We start from the raw sequence: 18,994 nt of genomic DNA on the forward strand, positions 1-18,994 counted from the left end.
GTTTTGAACCCTAACTTATCGACAGATTAACTGTGTATGTTTGCCAGGTCAGTTACACCAGTTGTACCATCTAGGTCCAGTTTTCTAATCTGAATGTGTAAAGTTCTCTAGGGTCATTTTCCATTTTGATTCTTATAAACTTCTAGTAAAAAAAAAAAAAATACAAAAACACAAAAACGAGAATAATTTATAAAATTTAGTGTATTGGAAGTGTATGTTTTCCACATAGTGCAGCTTTCACGTTCTGCTGCCCACATAAGCATGGTTGTTGGTACTTAGCATAAGGAAGTTAAAACAGTTTACTTTTTTTCTTGAGAGAAAAAGAGAGGGAAAGGAGCATGTTTCTAACATAGCTCAGGGTAACATAATCAGGAGAGCGGTGGCCCATCACCTTCACGATATTCTGTTGGCTAGAAGGAAGTCACAGGCCCTGCCCACATGCAAGGGTGGGGAGGATTGGAGGGCGTGACAACAGTGGCCAGAATTCTAACACAAACTCAGAATTCTACTACCATGGACTGCCAGGGAAGTATTTTTTCAGACATAAAGAAGAGATATTGTTGCGTATTGCTTGTCATATTGCCAATCCTTTTTCAGGTCTTTAGACTAAAACCTCTGAAAGAGCTTTCATTTTCTCAAACCACAAAAATACTCTCTCTCCAACTGATATAACCTCCCAGTTAGGGGTGGTGTTAGTGACAAATTCTAAAAATGTTTTATTTTTGTTTTTATATCTCTGTGCATTAGTTTGCATACAAGTTGTTTTTATCTAGGATTCTTAGATCTCAGGAATTTTTTCCACCTATCACCTTGTTTCCATGGAAAACCATGTTACTAAATTCCATATAATCTTCCCTATCATTCATCCACACTTTTTTTTCTTCCATTTTAGTATCTTCTTATTAAATTTGGGCATTCATTTCCCCAGGTTTCGATTCAACTCTAGTTTTTGAATACTTTTTAACAATTGTGGGCTTTTTTTAATGTTTATTGATTTATTTATTTTGAGAGAGAGAGCACCTAGGTGTGCCCATGTGCAGCAGGGGAGGGACAGAGAGAAGGGGAGAGAGAGGATCCCAAGCAGGCTCTGCGCTGTCAGCACAGAGCCTGACTCAGGGCTCCATCTCATGAACTGTGAGATCATGACCTGACCCCAAACCAAGAGTCAGAAACTTAACCGACTGAGCCACCCAGGCACCCCAACAATTGTGTTTTTTAAACAAATTCTTTCATGTATCATGAATGTGTAAAGCACATGATAATGGAACTGCTCTGCCTGGAACTTGCCTGGTTGGCCTTTATCTTCCTCCTAAGGTTGACGTCTCCGTCTCCTCAGAACATAGGTTGGAAGCCTCTCTTCCGTAAGAATGACAGACACTCACCTTTTACTGCAAAATGAATGTTATACATTTACATGATTATTGCTTGAGAATTTAACTGTACAATTCATCATCTGCAAAAACACCGTTTCTCTAAATTCTGAAGTATGTCACTGACCAAGTAGAACTAAAAGCATTACATACTGAAGTTTCATCTTGGTGCCCTTCTGTCTTGTCTTTGTTAATTAACGGTCTTATGTTTGAATGAAAGGTCTTGGTGCCTTTATTTATTAATGTTTTTATGTATTCTAATCTATTTTTTATTTAATACATTTATTATCTAATTCATTAATTTTTAAATTTATTTATTAATGTTCTTTATTTAGCTCGTCAGTCAAAACCCTCGTTGCCTCCCATGTAACACTTCAGCTCAGTTTTTTCTGTATCTGTTTCATTTTGTTTGTTTTTCTTTCCTTTCTCACATTTAAATACTCCTTGATTTACATCATACGTAAACTTCTAAAAAAAAGCACTGACATTTCTCTCTGGTTAGCGTAGTTTATCTCTAGTAGATTATCTAGCCTGCACCCACCTGTCTGTAGTTTGATCTTGCTAACATTCACTTGTCAGTTTATCCGATTTTATTTTGACTTGAAAGTTGGGGCAAATTTCCCTGACTAGTAAGGGAATCGGGGACTATCCTCCCATGATACGGCTTACCAGGTTTCCTTTGCAAAATGTTGATTATGTAAGTTATTTAAGCCAAATACAAATACAATTTTTTAAGTCTAATTTGTTGGGCGCCTGCATGGCTCAGTCGGTTAAGCTTCTGACTGTGTTTCAGCTCAGGTCATGATCTCATGGTTTCATGAGTTCGAGCCCCATGTTGGGCTCTGTGCTGACAGTGCAGAGCCTGCTTGATATTCTCTCTGCCTCTCTCTCTCTCTCTCTCTCTCTCTCTCTCCCCTTCCCCCACTCATGCTGTCTCTGTCTCTCTCAAAATAAATAAAACTTAAAAAAATTTGTTTAATAATAAATAAATAAATAAATATATAAAATCTAATTTGCAATCATGTCCCACTCCTGAAAGGTACAGGAATTCCTTCTAGATCTCAAACATTAAACTGCTTCATCTTGAAAACTGATAGATACTTGCATGAAAATGTTACCTTAGGCCTCTTGTTCTAGCCTGTGCTATCATTGGCAGTTGTGCAGCATCACTTTGGCATGGGCCACACTTATAATTTATCATCTAGGATTTCCAGTTTAGGTTTTTTCAAAAAGGACAGAGATTTTAAGAACCTTGTGAAGCAACCTGAATTTAGCGTCCTTCCAGAAATGCATATTCCCAGTACCCCCTCCTTTTTTAAAAAACAATTATTCACACCTAATTTTACAAGTTTTGTTTTCATTTGTATGTATATGGTTGGGGGAGATTTGCCTTTATTAAACTTATGCAATGAATTCAACTTAGTATTTATGGATGCAACAACTAACTTTCTTTCACTCGTTTTATAAAATTATTTAAGAGTAAATTACACAATTACGCTAATCTAAAGTGGTAAAAATTGATTTGAAAACAAACATAACTTATTTTTTGTTAATGTTTATTTATTTATTTTGAGAGAGAGAAAGACAGAAAGAGAGAGAGCATGCCAGGGAGGGGCAGAGAGAGAGGGAGAGAGAGAATCCCAAACAGGCTGCACACAGAGTCTGACAAGGGACTTGATCTCACCACCACAATATCAAGACCTGTGCTAATATCAAGAGTTAGATGCTCAACTGACTGAGCCACGAGGTGCCCCCAAACATAACTTATTCTTGATAAGTAAACAACTCTCCTGATGAAAGCAGAAATGCACAGGTGTGATACAATAGAACCAGCCGAGCAATTTCAGCACACCAAGCATATCAGTCATTGTGTTTTATAGAGAATGCCAACTGTTGTTAATGTAGTAAGTCAATTAGAATAAAGGGAGGTTAGATTTAAAAAACAAAAAAAGTAGTATGGGCCCAAAGTGTTGTGCAAAGTGGTAAAGGGGGTTTAGATGAGAGTAATTATTATTCTTCCACAATGATGGGCAAAAATAACCACTATAAGCTACAGCCAGAAAACATTAAGAAGTTCACCTTGACTAAAATTAAGCACAGCTACTGATTTGGAAAATTTGGTTGGAGTGCTAAGTTAGAGACAAAAAGCTTCATCTGGCAATAAAATATGAAACAGAGGTATTCATTCACCAAATATTTATTGGGCACCTAGCATAGAGCAGGCTTCATGGTCCACAAAGTTCTAGAATTACGTGAGGCTAGAATGAGGGTGATAATTATTATGGATAGCTTTCCAAAGAGGTGACAAGGATGAACAGAAAGCTCATAAGAATTTGGAAGATGAGAATGAGAGAAGAGTTATTTCAAAAGTGAAATTTAACAAATCTGACTGTAGATTACTGTCAATATTGGAAAAGAGTAAGAATAAATGAGAGTTGGAGTCCGTTTGTTCAAAGAATGATACTACAAACAACCAGAATCAGAAACTTGGTTAAAGGAGTAAGTTTAGGGGGTGCCTGGGTGGTTCACTTGGTTGGGCATCAGACTCTTGATCTCAGCTCAGGTCTTGATCTTAGAGTTGTGGGCACAAGCCCTGCATTGGGCTCTGTGCTGGGTGTGAAGTCTACTTATAAATATAAATAAATAAATAAATAAATAAATAAATAAATAAATAAATCATGACTTTGAGAGCATGTTGATTTTGAGTAACACTAGGCACACTTCTACTTTCTTAACAGTAGTTCAGGCAGACTGTAGAATATACTTACGTTGCTTGACAGGTGTTTGGAAACTAATTTGTAAGCATCTATAAGATCGTTGTCTATACCTAGTAACTGGTACCATATACAAAGTTGAGTTGTCAAACAATAGTTTTTTTTTTAAGTTTATTTATTTTTGACAGAGAGAGAGAGTGCGAGCGTGAGCTAGGGAGGGGCAGAGAAAGAGGGAGACAGAATCGAAGCAGGCTCCAGGCTCTGAGCTGTCAGCACAGAGCCTGACGCGAGGCTCAAGCTCACGCTATGAGATCATGACCTGGGCTGAAGTCAGATGCTTAACTGACTGAGCCACCCAGGGGCCCCAACAATAGCTTATTTTAAAGAATATTCTTAAGAATAAAGTTTGATGTATTGGCAATAGCACTCTCATCTGTAGAAAATCTGAACTAGTTAGACCTTTAGAAACTGTGCTAAAAAAAAAGTAGCAATTTATTTTATCATCATCCAGGCAAGACACCTCAGAGGAGGCTATTTAGGGAGCCATTGGGCATTTGATAAAATTAATTTCATGTTATGTAGGTTCACATCTTTTAATCTTAACACTCACAATTGCTCGTTGTAAATCTGAAATCTAGGTAACTAACAATGGTATTTAGTAATGGATATGAAGTTTCATATGGAGCCAGATATCTGGCATCATATGTGAAGAACGGTGATTGTTAAAAGGTAGATTTGTCCAAAATTCTTAAAGACTTTGCAAGTATTCCTTTGAAAAAATTTCCCTGTGAGTTAAAGTAATACTATATAGCAAAGAGATTTATTATTGCTTGCACATAAGTTATAATTATGGCATTTGCCCTACGAAAAGGATGTAATTAGTTTGGCAGATTTACTGTAAACAAAGAATCAAATAGAACTCGTGTCTACAGCTACCAAAAAGCTTCCGTGAAGATACTGAATACTTACATTACATAAAATTCCATTATATTTGTATTATATAAAATTCCATTAGTTTGTGGTATTAACAGGTGTCTTCATTTTGTTTGAGTTTTTCACTTCGAGAGTGAATTGTAGATTCTCTTCACCTGTTAGACTAATCTTGCTATTTTGTTCTATGGATTATTTTCAGTTTTAAATTGATGGAAAAATTGTCAGGGTGTCAATACACTGTTTCAGAAACAGTGTGGTCACACAAATGACAGAGCATGGGCTTTGGGCTCAGGAATAATTCTCCTCAAATCTTGGCTTTCTCATTTACTAGTTATGTAACATTAGACAAGTTATTTCACCTGGGCCTCAGTTCCCTTATCTGTAAAATGAGAACAGTTATATTAACTTTCCTTACCCCTCACCCTCCCTCTGGGGCTTCTCTAATTCTTAGGAGAGTGGTTTGCTTAATACATGTTTCTGACGGTCATTTGTAACTTCACAATATAATAATTTGATTTCATGCTTACATGTGAATTATGGAAAAGGGGATACCATAACATTTCCTTACTTCCTTTTCTTAGTCAATCCGTCTTTTGCTCTAAACTTAAAATCTCTTCACTTCAAGGAGAATCCAACGTCAGTTCATAGCACTAATCTTTTCTTCCTAGGCTATTACTAAAATTAAAGTGATTTACTTTTTATGTCTATCTCATGCACAGAAACTTAATGAAAGCAGTAGCTCCTCTGAAGGCAGCACTGTAGACATTGGTGCACCTGCAGAAGAACAGCCTGTAGTGGAACCTGAGGAAACCCTTGAACCTGAAGCCTGTTTCACTGAAGGTAAAGAAAATGACCCCATGTTAATCTTCCATTTATAGAATGTGGGGTGTTTTTTAGCTGTTGATCACCCAAGATGGATCATTCATAATATAATAGAACCTTTAGTAGAACTATTTGAATTACCACTAATAGGCTAACAGTTTTCAAATCTATTGTTATTTTTGGTTATCTCTGCCCACTATGTGTAAAAGAGCATGGCAATAGAGAAAAATATTTTAATGTGATAAAAAAAATGACTGATTTATATTTTTAAAAGTAAAATGGTGATTTCACAATAAGTGGGCATCTTTTTTATTTTTATTTCTAGAGAGAGGGGCATAGAGGGAGAGGGAGAGGGAGAGAGAGAATCTTAAGCAGGCTCCACACCCAGTGGGGAGCCTGTCGCGGGGCTTGATTCCATGACTGTGAGATCATGACCTGAGCCAAAATCAAGAGTGAGACGCTCAACTGACTAAGCCACCCAGGTGCCCCACAATAAGTTGGCACCTTAAATACTAGTCAAAATTCTCGTACACAGAATTTGCCTTAAAATAGTTTTTTGGGGGTGCCTGGATGGCTCAGTTGGTTATGCTCCTGACTTTGGCTCAGGCCATGACCTCAGGATTTCTGAGTTCCAGCCCCGCATCGGGCTCTGTGCTGATAGCTCAGCGCCTAGAGCCCACTTCAGATTCTTCAGTGTCTCCCTCTCTCTCTGCCCCTCCCTAACTCTCACACTTTGTCTCTCTGTCTCTTTCTCAAAAATAAAAACATTAAAAAAAATTTTTTTTAAATAGCTTTCTGACAAAGTTCAATGAGCTGCAAATGCTAAACTGTATTTTTTAACAAAATCACCATTTTCCAATGCCCATTGGATGAAGCAGGAAATAAGCAGTACCCCATACCTGATACCTGAACAGTTAAGCTGGTTGAGCCTCGTACAATATGGACAATAGGTTTAAGAGCTTTGTCTTCCCCGTGACTAGTATTTCCCATGGTCTGATTTTCTTGGGAATTTGAGTTTTAAAGATATGAATATAGTGCTCACTTCGGCAGCACATATACTAAAGATATGAATATATTTGCATATTTGCTATATAGTGATCTCTTCCTCATAGGCCTGATATACATTGTTTCCTTTTATTTCCTATATAAATTCCACATGTCACCCAAAGTCCTTCTCAAAACTACTTTCATCTGACCATGGTGTAAAAGAGCTTATTATTCCTCTGAACAGCTATAATAAATATATGTATTTAATTCACCTGATGATTGTTCATATATTATCTTGTGAGAGATTTCCTCTTTCTGTTTTGAACTATTATATGTATCTTTACTATCTTTTCTCCTCCCTGCCTTTCTTCCTCCCCTATCTCCCTCTTCTTCCAGCATACTTGACTTTTTCTTTTTAATTTTTTGTTTTTTTGTCTTGAGGTAGGGTTCCTGTGTTTATATCTTTTCTTGAAAACAAGAATGTAAGGTTCTTGGTGGCAAGGTCCATGTTCTGTATCTTTTGTTTCTTTTTGTCTTTTTTTAAAAAAAAAGTGATTTTTTTTCTTTCATGATGCTTACAAAGGTATTCGCAGATATCTGTTGATTTAATTCTTATTTTTGAGTGAGTAAAGCAGTATAAAGAAGGAAATGACAAATCAAAGCAGAACCAAGCAACAGCATTTTAGTGGACTAAATTAAGTTGAAAATTATATGAGTTCTTTTAGGAGCACCACAAGAAAACTAAACAGTAACAAACATTGTCGGGAGAGATCTACATTACTATTCCATAACCTCCTTAAAAAGGAAGTTTTCTGGGTTGCCTGAGTGGCTCTGTTGATTAAGCATCAGGCTCTTGACTTCGGCTCAGGTCATGATCTCTCAGTTCATGGGTTGGAGCCCCATGTCAGAATCTGAGCTAACAGCACAGAGCCTGCTTGGGATTTTCTCTCTCCCTCTCCCTCTGCCCCTTCCCAGCTTGCATGCTCTGACTCTCTCTCAAAATAAATAAACTTTAAAAAATATAAATAGAATAAATAAAAACAAAGTTTTCTGTTTATTATTAATTTCTACTTTGAAGTCCTTTACTAGAGTGACTACATTTGTGCTTTACAACGTTCTCTCTTGGACAATGAGTTGATGCAGAAAAAGCAGGTGTTATTAGCCAGGGAACCCTTTAAAGAGGCTGAATAATTTTCACAATGTCAAAGAGCACAGCTAACGAATGTGCTCTTATTACTCCAGACTTAGAGAATTATCCTAACAAGGTAGAGATGGTAACTGTAGTGAAAAGAGGAATCAGGGACACGCCAAAGAATATTATTGGAGGAGAAGTTACTTTAGCGACTCCTGTTTGAATATTATGCTTGCAGGCTGCGTACAAAGATTCAAATGTTGTCAAATCAGTGTGGAGGAAGGCAGAGGAAAACAATGGTGGAACCTGAGAAGAACGTGTTTCCGAATAGTGGAGCATAACTGGTTTGAGACCTTCATCGTTTTCATGATTCTCCTTAGCAGTGGTGCTCTGGTGAGTGAATATTAAGCAAAAGTGGTACAATATTAAGTTTAAAATAATCTAATACTGATGACTTACTAATCCTTCTATTACACTGTTTTAGTATCCAATGCATTTTTTCCCAAACCCTCATTCTACATCCAATTTCATTTTCATGGCGTCAGCCATCACCTCTGTTTGCCAAACCTTAAACTGTTATCTCTACTTATGACTTCTTCCTTAAATATACATCATCTCTACATCCATCCAACCATCCATTCACTCACCCACTCATACCCACACACCCCCTCTCTTCTACCTGTCTTCAACACATTTTTAATTACCCCCACATCATATCTTCCAGATTATAGACTTAATGTTTCAACTATTAATTTCTGGATTTATTTTTCTATGTATATGTATAATTTCTGATAAGCTATTTATTAATTTTTGCTTATTCTTAAGTAGCCTAGAAAATTTGTCCCTCCAGCTTATTCATTATAACCAAGGAATACAAATGTTCAATTACGCATATTTTAATAAGAAAGTAAACATGGCAACTTCAGTGTAAAGGAAGCCCTGTGATGGTATAACTTCTAAATTCTTACGAACCTTGTTTCTGAATGGTATTCTTATTATCTCTTTATGGACAGTCATTAAGTCCTTAGGGACTACTTCTCTGTCCCTTTTAAATTGTGTCCACTGTTCTTACACTACTCAAGAAACAATGAATGTTGGTAACAAAAAAATATTGGGCAGCATGCCTAAGATTGGTTTCTCTGTATACGAAGATGTTTTTTATATCAAATTAATTTATATTTTATGAAAATCACTTACAAAAATATAAAGCATAACATATAGATAACATTTTAGAAAATCACTGACGCAAATAGAATACTTAAGCCATAAGATGACTGATAAGATAGATGATAGATAGATAGATAGATAGATAGATAGAGAGATGACAGATAAAATGAGGTTGACTGATTGAAATACAATTACTTAAGTTTCTTTAGCTTATGTTTATAATTAGAACATAAGCCTATATTCTCCCGCATATTCTCTGATGACGTAAACTTATTTTGCATGTCACTTTAGACAAGAAGTAGTCTTTTGCCCCTGAAACGAATGTGAGACTCAGGTGTAAAGTATAAAGAGTTCATATTAGAAGGACACATATTGCAACATAAATGGGAAATATTTTCATCTTGTTATCATGGTCATGCTACATCTCTGCTAAGAAACATAAACTATCAACAAAATGTAGGAGAGGGCGACAAATGAGCCCAATTACGTAGTAAAATTGGGCTATGTGATGATCAATTACAGTTTCTGCTTTATGAAAAATATAAACCTTCACTTTTTATTTCTTCAACCTTTTAATGGCAAAAAAATCAACTGGAGGAAGCATAAGAAATGAAACAAAAGAAATATGTAACTTCAAGTTGGGGTGGCACCATCCCCATCCCCAGGATATAACATCAGATGTTTCCTGAACAAGTCAAATTAATTCATGAGAATTATGCTTTTACCTCTTTCTTCTGGCTATAATATTGATGGAGAGTATAACTTTCCCCTGATTCATTAAAAGATCTTTGAGAGGGAAAAAAAAAAAAAACAAACAGCAATAGCTACTATTCCTCTGCCCTCCTAGTCCAACAGAATGTCATATGTATACATATAAAATCAGGGAAAATATGTTTATGATCAGAAAAATAGCTCATAGAGTATACTAGCTTTAGAAAGCTAAAATATATCACTTTTCTTTATAGGCATTTGAAGACATATATATTGATCAGCGAAAGACAATTAAGACAATGTTGGAGTATGCTGACAAGGTTTTCACTTATATTTTCATTCTGGAAATGCTTCTAAAATGGGTGGCATATGGCTATCAAACATATTTCACGAATGCCTGGTGTTGGCTGGACTTCTTAATTGTTGATGTAGGTATCCTCCACATCTTTGTCTCACTTCTGTGGTAGTTTGTCTAATCCGTATACTGATGCTAAAACAGTCAATCTCTGACCACTGTGCTGAGTTGACAGCATATGCTACTTAATAGACAGTAAACTAATTCACCAAATCATAGTGTTGTAGTTTTTAGAAGAAATAGGCTAGTTTAGTATTGGTTCAGCCTTGGCGGGGCAGGGGGGGGTGGTGGTAAGGAATTATGGTGGCTTTTGGGTATGTTGTTTAAATTCCTTATATTGTGAGTCAGATAGACTTGCATTTGAGTTCCAGCCCCATCGCTGATGGGTTGTGTGCCACTGAGTAAATTACTTGGCTCCTGACTCTAAAATGGTGATATTAGTACATACAGTAATAAAGGCACTCAATAAACACTGATGATGGTGAGAGCTACCGTCACTTTTTTAAAAATTCTCTTTGATCTACGCAAAGTTTTTAAAGGGTAGATTGTATAGATGATACTCTGTTAGAGGCAGTAAAGTGTACAGACTGTAGGGAAAAGCTCTACTTCATGCAGCAACAGGAGTTTCCGTGGGATGTAGACTCAACTTGCAACAGGCCTGTAATGTACCAAACAGCCCTTCACAGAATTTACATGCCCAGTCATTAATAATACTTCATCTACCCTAAAACAGGTGGCTGCCTCTGGAGATTTATTAAGCAAAATGTTTCATGCTATCAGTTTGACATAATTTCAGCTTTAGAAAAGTGTCCGAAATATCGCAGACTTTGTAGGCAACAGTTTTATCCCCAAAAGATAATAAATGACAATAATAGATAATAGATAATAAAAGATAATAGATGACATAGTCCAGCAGGACTATGCAGGTTTGCTGTGGAAAGTATTTCTAGAGCTAAAAGTCACTCATAGGTTATATCTCTTTACTTCTGAACAAAGGCAAAGCCAGAGCTATTTAAAAAGCTTAATAATGTTACTGTGAAGTGAATAAATTAAGAAAAACATCAAAAGAATAATTGCTTCATCATTACAAAAGAAAATATTTCTAACATTGAGGTTTCAAGCATTAGAAGTTATATCATATTTCAACTCCCCAGATTTTTCACACTACATCTTAAATATAAATATAATTTTACCTTTTTGAAACTTCCTGAGCTTTGCTTTTCTCTATTATGATTATTGCATGTCTGAAATTTTAGTGAAAGACTGATGATTATATTTATTATTGTAATTTGAGTTTTTTAATTGTCAGATTATAAGCACTTTATTTTTATTTATTTTTTATTGTAGTTGACATGCAATGTTACATCAGTTTCAGGTATACAACATGGTAGTTTCAATAGCCTGAAATATATTTAAAAAAAATTCTATAGAGAATTTTGTCATCTTGCAATAAAAATATTTTTATTTTTCAATATTCTATTTTAATTATCTCATTAGGATCAGTATAACCCTCTTTAAAAAACATTAAAAAATGATAGCACATTTTGGACATAGTGTCCAATGTTTTTGAACCTGTCCTATACTAGGCACTTTCAAACCAAAGAAATTGTAACTCTGTTTGGATATGGAGTTTTGATAAAGTCTTTATTTACAGAGTTAGACACCTAACATTTTTATTTCTTAGTACTTGCGTGTTTCATACAAATTATGTAAATTCATTGATTTATTTATTTGGTAAAGATTTATTGTGACCATTTTCAGCCAGGTAACCATGGCAGAAGCTATAAGTTAGCATAGAAAATTTTGAGGAATTTCATGATGGAATCACATGTGAAGTTATATTGTTTACATAAGGATAAACTTTAGGGAATTGAAAACAGAAGGTTTTAGCAAGACAAAAAAAAATCACTTTCAAAAATCAACTGTGAAATCAATGTGCCAAGTTATTGCTTTCTGAGAGTATCAGTTATAATTAGTTGAACATACAATGCAGGATTAAGATTTCACGCTTTTTCTGATACAATAGCAGTTTCTGTATTTTATTACTAACCATGCAAAACCCCAAATTCAGCAACAACTTAATAAAATAAAGGACGGATATGGGGTGCCTGGGTGGCTCAGTCAGTTAAGCGTCCAAATCTTGATTTTGGCTCAGGTCATCATTTCACGGTTCATGAGATTGAGCCCCATGACAGGCTCCACACTGACAGCATGGAGCCTGCTTGGGATTCTCTCTCTCTCTCTCTCTCTCTCTCTCTCTCTCTCTCCCTCTCTCTCCCTCTCTGTCTCTGTCTCTCTCTGCTCCTCCCCTGCTCTCTCTCTCTCAAAATAAATAAATAAATTTTAAAAATAAAATAAAATAAAATAAAGGATAACCAATGACATTTTCTTATACCTCAATTTCTTCCTTTTTTAGAATTAATTTTTATCATTTTTCTAATTGCTCAACCAATTTATTAGTAATAAATTTAGTTGAATGTATTCAACTTATTTATTAGTTGAGCAATTAATAAATTACGTGACATTTAAGGTTTTTTATTCAGCTAGATTTAATTAACATACTGAAAGCTACTTTCTTTGCATCAAACTGAAAATACTTCCTTAAAATTTTAAAAGGTGCAATGATTTATCTTCTTTTAAAAATTTTTTTAAGTTTATTTATTTTTGAGAGACGGGGAGAGAGAGAGAGAGAGAGAGTGTGTGTGTGAGCGGGGGAGGGGCAGAGAGAGAGAGAGAAAGACAGAATCTGAAGAGGCTCCAGGCTCTGAGCTGTCAGCACAGAACCCGATGCGGGGCTTGAACTCGCAAGCCGTGAGATCATGACCTGGGCCAAAGTTGGACATTTAACCGACTGAGCCACCCAGGGACCCCCAATGATTTATCTTCTAAGCAAAAATCATATTTATTATATTACATATTAAATACTAATTGAATGATGATTTAATTTATTTATTTACTTACACAGGTTTCATTGGTCAGTTTAACAGCAAATGCCTTGGGTTATTCAGAACTTGGTGCCATCAAATCTCTCAGGACACTAAGAGCTCTGAGACCTCTAAGAGCCTTATCACGATTTGAAGGGATGAGGGTAAGGAAAAATGAAGGAACCTGAAGTATTACATGTAGTCAAAATTAAATTAAACTACATTAAATCAAATTTTATAAAAGGAAAACCCATGCATGCAAAAGGAATGGCAAATCCTTGCAAAAGTGCTACTTTATCATTTAATCTGTTGCATATTTACTTCTGGGTGATATGCAAGAGAATTTAGGCCTCCCTTGAAATGATACAATATCATTTATCTGCTGTGCTTATTAAAATGACTTTATTTCCTAATCCATTTTGGGAGTTTCCTTACAAACCTATATACAAAAAAAGCAGCTGAACTATTAAAGTTCTAGGGTGTAATGATATGATAATAATCAACTGAAGTGAATTCTACATTACGTGCTTCTCATTTGTGATGAACTAAATTGTACTTAACAAGTTTTATTGAAAATAATTGAATCACACATGTGCCTACGTATGAATAAAGGAAAAAAATTTTTAAATGTCAATTTTGTCTGTATAATGCCAAAGTTTGCATTATTTGAATATAGTCAAGGGTAGATACTAAATATTGGCTGAATTTTAAACTTTTAAAAAATTTATGTTTAATATGGCCTCAATTTATAAATGCATTAATAATTTTAATTTATATAAATAGTAATAGTAGCTTAAAGATTATATGTAAATCCACACAATTTTTCAAAACTAAAACATTTATAACATAATGGACAGAAAATATCATTTTGATTCATTACTATAGATGATTCATAAATTAAGCATAACTCAAATTTCACTTGAGTCACACAAAATGTTATACTACTCCTTTTAAGGAAGGAGTTCAATTCAACCATTCCCAATGATTCATAACAGGTTAAAAATGTTGCCATTATTGACATACTATTTTCCATACCTTTTTAAAATTCATGAAGCATTGATGTATAAGATGCATAACATAAAAAAAAAAATAGTTCCTTCTTTAAAAAAATCAAATAGTCTTTTACCAAAACAAAGCTACTGAATTAAGTGTGATTCAAAAAAAAAAAAAAAAAAAAAATTGCTTTTTTTTTTTTCTGCCTAAGGTTTAGTTGTTTATGGAAACTAAGCTTTACTGAAGACTTCCATCTACATTTTCTAGGTTTGTTGATGGCCTTCTGTGTTCTTTTAAAATAGAATTTATTGTAAATGTCACCTTTTAAGAACGTGAGACTTGTCTTTAATTTCCCTAACATATATAAAAAGTTTTTTTTCCTCATTAGAAACAATTTAACACAATATAATGCAGTCTTATTTTATTTCTCACAGAGATCTTCACATATTTACTAAAATGTAAAAGGAAATTCTCCCCAGGGTATGTAAACATTAAGTTTATTTTCCACTTAAAATGTCACTTTCTTTTGTTTCAGACTGGCAGTTTCAGTTCTTGAGAAAAGTATTATTTTTATACATTCTAATTGAAATCATATTGCCTGAATCAAAGTAATATCTTTTGAAAGTCTTCCGAAATCTGAACTATGATAAGTATTTGAAGCTGTTATAAACATTCCAAATTTAACCTTTTTAAAATGTATTAAATCCATGATCAAATGGCCAGATGTTCCCATGTTGAACACTTTATTTCCACTAGCAATGTTGGTCCTGTGAGTCTATGTTTGATTTTTACAGAAATAACCTTATCTCTAATTATTGATCAATAATGCTTTTTATATTATAAGGAGAGGTTGACTTTTGCAACTGAGAATTTTAAAAACATAAACTTCTTATTGATGCTGATAGGAGATGAACTCAGCATTTAAATTATAGGATTTATGAATGTAATTCCTTGCCTCGTAATGACAGAATATACACAACCCTAAAATGGTTGATCATTTCAACACGTGTTTGGCATTGTAGAGACAAAATAACCCGATTATTAATTCTATTTTTGTGCTTCTGATGCTTGGATTTTTTTACTTTGTAAAAATGTAAATATGGATAATGGTGAAGATGGAGATAATAATGATGATTATATTTGGGAAGTGATATTTCCCAGTGTGAATACATTCAGAAACTCTCATTTTATTCTTTTCCTTAGCAGCATAAAACCACAATAGCTGTGTCAGAGTATAAATCAAGCACTCATTTTATTTCTGTTGATTTGTCACTTTTTCAAGCATGTGCTTTTATGCAACATTACCAAACAAAGCATGTTGTATAGTGCTTGATAAGAAGTTAGAAAGGAATAAATTATCATCACGTTGCACTTTATGTTTTGCATGCTTTATGCACATTTCTGGCTGACAGCTTTTAAACATTTATTGTATTTCAAATTTCCAGTCCAAATTTTTCAACTTGTAAAATTGAACTGAGTGAATTGATGTCATGAATATCTAGAGTAAAATAAAATTTGTACTTAAATTTGTAATTTTAATTTCCTAATCTAAGAAATCTTAGATACCTTCTTTTTCAAAAGAACTCAAGTCTTGATTAATAGGGAAACAGACAGAGACCATATCATATACAAAAAGTAACACCAAATGTTCTGTCATATCAGATTTCTAACTAATAACAAACTATATATTTCTATTTTATATAGGATAATCTTGCTCCAACTTGGATGGGGTGGAGCGCTGGTTCCTCCCCTCAGCCCTTTATTATGGGTACTGTATTACCCCTTTTGCTACCTTTCATCCTTTCACTGTGACTTTGTGTAGTGGGATGAGGGAGGGATTGGGAATGGTACTCTCACCACAATAGGGAAAAGTACACTATATTCGAATCCCCTATTTTCAATTGCCTTAAGTTTTCTTTTGAGAAAAATACCTTTGTGAATTTACCCTGTGTGGATTTGAACACCAACGGTTCATATCTTTACTAAGTTTCACTGAATATGATTTAGTTATGTGTATATGGAGTTATTCATTTATGGGGAGATTATCTGATTGGTGAGGGTGGGGGACCTGGTTTAGAATGAATGCGTGGAAATTTTAACTTGTCAATTGATGGTGCTGTTTGAGACATAAAACCCTTGCCATTTTTTACATTGATTCTGGGTCCTGAAAACTGCCATCCAGATGCCAGCAGGCAATTCCCTGCCTTGTTGATATGTATGAGCAGATGCTAGGGTTCAATATTCCAGCTTTCATAAGACTGGTGTTGATTGTGTGACCATTTCCGTTTTTATTAAATGAAAGTTTAGGGGAGTTATTTTCAAAATGTAATGAGGCAAAATATATTAAGAGTTGAGTAAGCACATGTGAGTTGTGTTATAAATGGAAAAAAAGTTAATATAAAAAAATCCGCTTATTCGAACTATACAGACTACAATACCCACCTAGAAACAAAACAGAAATGTCTTATCACATGTATTAAATAGAATTTAATGTATAAACCCAGTTCTTAGAGTAAGTCACTCCCAAATAACTTTTTAGGATCTTAGAAGATAACATGATGAAAACATAAATAAAAATAAATCTATAGTTTGTTTATTCTTAAAGTTTAAAAATAATGTACAAGAAGAAGAGTTTCTATTTTGAGAGAGATCAAGTTGGAGTTTTTGTTTAGATAATTGAAGTATCGCATCTCTCAAAGACAATTATCTTAATTAAACCCCACAACACAAATGTAGTCATTAGCTTTTTAAAAGATTCCATTACTCTTCTTTATACTTAAAGATGTGATTTTACCTCGCCTGCTTTTGATTTTTATTCATGTAGTTTTTGTATTTAGACTAGAGAAGCATTAGAATCCATGAGTAGTAGTATTTGAAGCTCAGAGATAATTTGTTCAGACAAGACATTTCTACATGTATCAAAATTCCTAACATTAATTTGCACACTTAATTGTCAATCCTTCATTTTGTGTTGATTTAATAAAAATGCAGATAATGAACTAGATATGGAAAGAGTCTTTATAAGATTGGATTGTGCTAAAATAGAGAAATTCTATTGGTGTCTTCCAAAGCATCTGTGAGAAGAAGCAACCTCTAGTATTAAGATAGTTCCTTCCTTAGACATCTTCTTTTCTGCATCCTGAAATCTCTATCTGTTCTTCCCAATTTATTCAGGCCATCTTTTCCCAGTACCCTCACCTCATGGGAACCAATTGCTACAGATCCCTAGAGCCTGAAAAGAATTAATACACCTCCTTCTGTGCTGAACCAAGGAATGGCTTAGGGGTCCTGGGAAAAGGCAATCCTTTCTCTGAACTTTATTGCTTAATTTAATGAAATTTTAGATATGATGGACCTTTGTACAGTAAATTGCCCAATACTGTGCCAAATATTTTCCAATATTTAATGTTTTTATCTTCATAAAAATAAACCTTTCCTCTGGACCAAACGTATGCCAACATTGCAGACCATATCCTGAAAGACACTGCTTCAGAGTCCTTGCTTGCTCTTTCGTGTGATCATGAATTACATGGAGTTCATTTTAACGCAAAACAAATCCCCTGTTGCAAAGTAAACCTCTCAGACTTATTGGCTAACCTACAACTTTTTGTTGTGTCAGGTTCTTTAGTCTCATCTCATAATCAAAACTAACATTAAAGATTATGTTTTCCTCAATAAATGCTAAGTTAATCTTTACTCCTCTCATTCATTCAATCAACCTTTTTTTTTTCCCTATACCCAAAGCACTGTTTCCTATATTCAAAGCATTCAAGGCCTTGGAGAAGTATAATATATTTTTGCATCTTAAATTAGAAAAAGGAAAGCCTCTCATCTATCAAGATCACAGGAATGCAAGTAACTCTAATCCAGAGCAATCTGGAAACCAGATAAATGGGAGCAACTCCAAGGTGAATCAGTGAGGTAGAATGGAAAGAGAAAGCACTAGGTGCCACTTCTAGTCTACTTTCTGATCGTAATCTTTTAGCCTCATTTTCTCATTGCCAACAGAAAACACCATACTAAATTATTTCTATGGTCCTGGCCAGCACTGGAATTCTGATTCTTAAATTCAAAAGAGGAAATGTTGATCTTTATTTTGGAGGCTAATGTGGAGGGTGAACTGGGGCTCCGTGAAAGAAGTGCTACATGAACCAGACCTTGTAGAAGAAAGAATGTTCCAGAAAGGGGGATACTTAGCAAGGGATTCCAAAGGCATCTCAGGTGTCTGGTATTGTATTAGTTGGGTTGGGATGAAGGGTAGGCGGCTAGGGAAGTTTAAACTGGAAATGTAGATTATGGAGTAATTTGAATACCAAGGTAAGGAAAATATTTGATCATCAGTGGGAATCCATTAAATAATTTTCAAGTGAGACTCAGGGATAATGAATTCATCTTACGTGGATCAAAGGAAGGAGAAAGTTAGAAGACTTTGACAAGAGGGCCAGTATGACTTAATGGAGGCCAGAGCTAGGATGGATGGTGAAAAGAAGTAACAGAGATGAGAAAAGTTTTAAAGGAAGAAGTGTGAGACCTGCAGACTGACATGAAAAGAAATTCAGGAAGTAAGTAGAGGTCACCAGTATTCTGCCATGCTCTAAATTGGCTATTGTAGGTAAAAACGTGCATTTAAGTGTGTACTCTATGAATATACAATAAAAATAAGGGTTGTTTTTTTTTTAAATCTGGATGGTAGGCAAAATATTCAGAAAAGGAGGGAAATAAGTAACTTGCTTTCAGCTATTAAATTTTGAATACAAGAGAAATCTAAGTGTATCCACATATTTAAAATGAAGTATAAAAGAAGGATTTATTCAATCAACTGTATTACTGCAGACAGGCAAATGAGATATGGTAAGGTGCCATGTTTCAGTTTGGTAGGCTGCATA

At 34.6% G+C, this 18,994-nt stretch overlaps 1 protein-coding gene across 5 annotated transcripts in view; it reads left to right on the top strand.

Moving 5' to 3' along the window:
• Positions 1-18,994, top strand: part of LOC109272337 (sodium channel protein type 1 subunit alpha) — a 148,373-nt gene that overhangs the window by 114,284 nt on the left and 15,095 nt on the right. For all 5 annotated transcript variants that reach the window (XM_053908040.1, XM_053908038.1, XM_053908048.1 and 2 more), the window contains exons 18-21: positions 5,737-5,857; positions 8,197-8,351; positions 10,091-10,264; positions 13,157-13,279. In XM_053908040.1, coding sequence (XP_053764015.1) covers positions 5,737-5,857; positions 8,197-8,351; positions 10,091-10,264; positions 13,157-13,279 — 573 coding nt within the window. The remainder of the gene's footprint in view (positions 1-5,736; positions 5,858-8,196; positions 8,352-10,090; positions 10,265-13,156; positions 13,280-18,994) is intronic.

This window comes from Panthera pardus, unplaced genomic scaffold, assembly GCF_024362965.1.
Source record: "Panthera pardus isolate Hobbes unplaced genomic scaffold, ASM2436296v1 HiC_scaffold_10, whole genome shotgun sequence".
NCBI lineage: Eukaryota > Metazoa > Chordata > Mammalia > Carnivora > Felidae > Panthera > Panthera pardus.